This window comes from Sinocyclocheilus rhinocerous, unplaced genomic scaffold, assembly GCF_001515625.1.
Source record: "Sinocyclocheilus rhinocerous isolate Xijiao unplaced genomic scaffold, SAMN03320098_v1.1 scaffold5110, whole genome shotgun sequence".
Lineage (NCBI taxonomy): Eukaryota > Metazoa > Chordata > Actinopteri > Cypriniformes > Cyprinidae > Sinocyclocheilus > Sinocyclocheilus rhinocerous.
The window spans coordinates 219,433-224,484 of NW_015658994.1; the positions used below are offsets into that span (position 1 = coordinate 219,433).

The following is a 5,052-nucleotide window of genomic DNA, read 5'->3' on the forward strand; positions in this document are numbered from 1 at the left end:
TATATATAGAGAGAGAGAGAGAGAGATGAACATAAATAAATAATTCGATTTTTTTATATATATATAAATTAGTTCAACTTTCTTGGGGAAAAAATTGGCAAAATTAATATTTATTTTCTCGAAACAAACCTTATACAGTTTGCTGAAGTACATTTATCTTGTTTAGATCAGTGATTCTCAACCAGGGACCACTAGGGGGCCTCTGCAAACTTCTTTTAGGAGCCCCAGTAGCTCCTAAAATTTTGTTATATTAATATAATCTTAATTAAAATGCTAAAAACATCAAAAATAAATATTTAAAACATTAAACTCACATTAATGTTTATTTTTATTTATTTATTATAAACTCATGTGTTTTTTTTTGTTACAATAGAAATACCAGAAGTACATATCAGCTTAGATAGGAGGGTTTTCTTGTATTGTCTTGGGGCCTTAGAGTCTAAAATGTTGAGAGCCACAAGATTAGATGTTTAGATATTTTTTATAAGAAAACAAGACTTGCATGCTAATAGGATTTTAAGAAGTATTTTGCATAGTATGTTGCTTTTAACATTGAATTGATACAGAAGTAAGTGAAGTGAATATGTGTGTTGCAGCTGGAGGGCAGTCTGAATGATGCTAAGAAGCAGCTACAGGATGAAATGTTACGACGTGTGGACGCTGAGAACCGAATCCAGACCCTGAAAGAGGAGCTGGATTTCCAGAAGAACATCTACACTGAGGTCTCACACACACATCTACATAAGCTGAGCTCTCCTATGCATTTAAAGTAAAAAAAATAATAATCTGAGCATTTACTTCTGTCTGCTAACATATTTAAGTCAATTACAGGTTCTGAAACAAAGACATGCAGGACTTTCTCTGCTACTCTAAACTGTTATCTTTTTTTCAGGAGCTCCGTGAGTCTAAGCGCAGACATGAGTCACGTATGGTGGAAATCGACAGCGGCCGCCAGCAGGAGTATGAGAGTAAACTGTCTGAGGCTTTGATTGAACTCCGTAACCAACACGAAGAGCAGCTTCGCATCTACAAGGATGAAATTGAGAAGACCTACAACTCCAAGGTAATAGAACAGTCAAAGAGCAAACCGCCAAATGTGGTGGATTTACAAATTACTTTGAGGATCTACGTTTCTGTATCTCCCCAGAGGCACCTTGTTAAACCGGGCCCGCCCTGTATACATATTTACTGACTGATCCGTTGCCAGCCGTATTTGTTCAAATATTTTTATATATAAAGACATACAACATATCTGTCAGTTAAATGTCATCCTGTGCTATCTATGTGTAGCTGGAGAATGCCCGTCAGTCGGCTGACAGGAACAGCCATTTGAGTAAACTATTTAAATTTGAGTTTGAAAATCAGACTCGTAACATTCATTTACATTGTTTAAATTGCACGATTGTGCTCTCTTCATTAGTTGACTGCTCGTGAGGCGAAGATCCGTGAGCTGGAGGAGGCTCTATCCAGAGAGAGGGACATGATGCGCCGTCGTATGGAGGACAAGGAGAAAGAGATGGCCGAAATGAGGCATCGCATGCAGCAACAGTTGGACGAGTACCAGGAGTTGCTGGACATTAAGCTCGCACTCGACATGGAGATCAGCGCCTACCGGAAGCTTCTGGAGGGCGAGGAGGAGAGGTGAGAGATGGGATATCACTTATTGCACACATGCAAATGTGGCTGCTAGTAAATAATAGAGCTGTCAATTGCTTTTAAAAAATTGTAATCAAATTAATTGCATGATATTCTGATTAATTAATAAAATTAACTGCAACAGTATTTGCTGAATAAGTATTAAAAAGTTGCTTAAATTAAATTTTTAAATATTTATTTTATTTATTTCATAAAATATATATATATTTTTTAATTAAAAATAGATTAAATTTTTGCTGGTTTGATTTTTCGGTTGCTTTTAATATTAAAGTTAGATAAAAATATTAGTAAAAGATTTATTTAAAAAGTATTACATTTTTTAATGTTTTTAAAATTAAATTTTTAATACAGCATTAATGATTCTGATTAATTGTTTTAAAGGGGTCATATGATGTTGCTAAAAAGAACATTATTTCATGTATTTGTTGTAATGAAATGTGTTTATGTGGTTTAAGGTTCAAAAAACACATTATTTTCCACATACTGTACATTATTGTTTCTCCTCTATGCCCCGCCTTTCTGAAACGCATCGATTTTTACAAAGCTCATTGGTCTGAAAAGCCAGGTGTGCTCTGATTGGCCAGCTATCCAGTGCGTTGTGATTGGCCGAATACCTCAAGCGTGAGACGGAAATGTTACGCCCCTCACATACTGTGAGGATCTACGTTTCTGTATCTCCCCAGAGGCACCTTGTTAAACCGGGCCCGCCCTGTATACATATTTACTGACTGATCCGTTGCCAGCCGTATTTGTTCAAATATTTTTATATATAAAGACATACAACATATCTGTCAGTTAAATGTCATCCTGTGCTATCTATGTGTAGCTGGAGAATGCCCGTCAGTCGGCTGACAGGAACAGCCATTTGGTGGGAGCCGCCCATGAGGAACTGCAGCAGACACGTTTGAGGCTGGAGAGTGTGACCTCTCAGCTCACTCAGCTGCAGAAACAGGTACACACTCATACATACAAGTATTTATTGCAGTGCTGGCAAGGCAGCAATGTGTTGAAATTCCTCATACCTGTACATGTGTACCACAATGCTCCTACAATAGAATAACTTGCAATAGAACTCTCCGCAAATCACTTTTTTTCATATGACCCCTTTAAAACAATTCTAACTAAAAGACAAAAAAGCATATAAATAAAACTTTTACATTTGAATCATTTTAAATCTAAGAGTAAAAGCATTAAAGATATTCTGATTAATTAATTGAGACATAAGATGATTATACTAATTGTAATAGGACTTGTGGTGCATGATAGCCTCATGCATTTACTTACAAATCATCCTCACATCCTTTGCCCTGCTATCCCTGTTTAGGTTGCGACTCTCCCCGAGTCCCCCTCCTGTCCGTGGGGTGACTGTGACCCACTCCTCGGGTTCTGGCACTCATACACGTGTGGTCCAGAGCAGCACCAGTCGTACCTCGTCAGGCAGTGCTAAAAAACGGCGCTTGAATGATAACGACAGCGATGTCTCCAGTGTGGTCGGCGGAACCGTTACTCGCACACGCGTCGCCCAGCAGGCCTCTGCCAGCGGCCGTGTGACCGTGGATGAAGTGGACATGGAGGGCAGATATGTTCGGCTCAGTAACAAATCTGACCAGGTCAGAAGGAAAAGGAGCTTTGGGAACCAATAAAAAGGAATTAAATATTTACTTTTTATTAAATAAATCTTCTTCCTCCAGGATCAAACTATGGGTCACTGGCAGGTGAAGAGGCAGATTGGTTCCGGCACTCCCATTGTCTACAAGTTCCCGCCAAAATTTACCCTGAAGGCAGGACAGACTGTCACGGTATGTATCGATTTACAACATAATAGTCACACTTTTTAAAATTCCCAACTCACTGCAGTGTCTCTCTGCTGTCAGATTTGGGCTGCAGGAGCTGGAGGAACCCACAGTCCTCCTTCTGACCTGGTGTGGAAGACCCAGAACTCATGGGGCAGTGGAGATCTGTTCCAGACCACCCTCATCAGCTCCAGTGGGGAGGTGGGATACTGAACCAAACCAGCCAGTTTTTTGAATGTTTTATTTGATTTGAGGTAGCTAAGTGACTCATTCGCTTCCCTTTTTTCTTTATTTGTTTGTATTTCTCTAGGAAATGGCCATGAGGAAGGTCACACGCACTCTATTCCAGGATGAGGAAGATGATGATATGGTACTTAGTCAATTGCACGTCTCAAAATGTTGTAGTAATCTCTTCTTTTTTTTGCACAATATATTTTGAGTTTTTCCAGGTTAAATTGAAAACATGAGTTCTTAGGACATACTAGACAAAGTCGAGCTACAATCACATAATCGAAATCTATAGTCTGGCATCACAAGTCTAAAGTTTTAACATGACTTTTTAAAAAGATGAATTATTGCTTTAAGTCGACCGAAATCGAACTTTTGAAATGCATTTAAATGCATTTTCTTCACAGTATAAGGTGTATAATGTGTGTATGATGTGTGTATGATGTTTAAAACCACTCTGGTCATAATGAACATCGTTATTTCTTTACCCAGTGTACTTTTGTTAATGGCTGTTAGTTGGGTTTGTTTTGGGTGTAGACTTCTCACAGTGAATCATAGCACTAAAATGAACTGAGAGCAGCCAGACTTCATCTCTATAATAAGATCCAATAGGTTCTCAGTCTCAGTTGTTCTCTGTTTACTGTCTCCCCCTGCAGGCCGCCCACAGCACATGCGGGGATGGTGAGTACAACCTCCGCAGCCGTACAGTGGTCTGTGGCTCATGTGGGCAGCCTTCAGATAAAAACAGCAGCTGCGTGACGGCCAGCTCTGGAGTGTCCAGTGCGGCTCGCTCCTTCAGCAGTGGAGGGGGGCTGCCTGAAGCATTTGTCTCTCCCTCACACTTTATTGTGAGCAATGAAAAACGCAGACAGGTTTGTATTTATTTTATTTTGCTGAGTTACATCAGAATTTTGAATTTTCAAATATTTTTTGTTAGATGACATCAAGATGTGTGTAAAAAAAAAAAAAAGATTGCTTTTTGTCTTAGATTAAAAAATATTTTTTCAATCTATTTTAATCATTTTTAAACATAACTTAAAGAGTAAAATAATGTATAAAATAATTTAAAAAATCAATTAACTAAATCAATGTACCAAAAATGTTTTTGTCTTATCCTTTAAGTTAGATAAAAGAAAATGCTAAAACAATTTTAATGAATGTGATTTTTATGTAAATAAAAAAATTAACATTAAAATAGTAATAAAGATTTAATAATAATAATAATTTTGTTTGTAACTAAGACTAAGAGCATTAACAAAAAAATCTGAAAAACCAAGTAGCAAAGTTTTAAAGTTTTTTTTAAATCAAATTTTAAGACTAAAAAGATTAACAGAAAAATGTGAAAAATCAAAGTTGCAATATATATATATATATA

The 5,052-nt window shown here is 37.3% G+C and overlaps 1 protein-coding gene across 1 annotated transcript in view; it reads left to right on the top strand.

Moving 5' to 3' along the window:
* Positions 1 to 4,549, top strand: part of LOC107723101 (lamin-A-like) — a gene marked incomplete at its 3' end in the record, with an annotated part of 24,407 nt that extends 19,858 nt beyond the window's left edge. The window contains 9 exon segments of the mRNA XM_016531618.1: positions 597 to 722; positions 893 to 1,063; positions 1,291 to 1,418; positions 1,420 to 1,641; positions 2,981 to 3,266; positions 3,348 to 3,455; positions 3,531 to 3,650; positions 3,760 to 3,819; positions 4,334 to 4,549. Of these exon segments, the coding sequence (XP_016387104.1) occupies positions 597 to 722; positions 893 to 1,063; positions 1,291 to 1,418; positions 1,420 to 1,641; positions 2,981 to 3,266; positions 3,348 to 3,455; positions 3,531 to 3,650; positions 3,760 to 3,819; positions 4,334 to 4,549 (1,437 nt within the window).
* Positions 4,550 to 5,052: the final 503 nt, after the last annotated feature.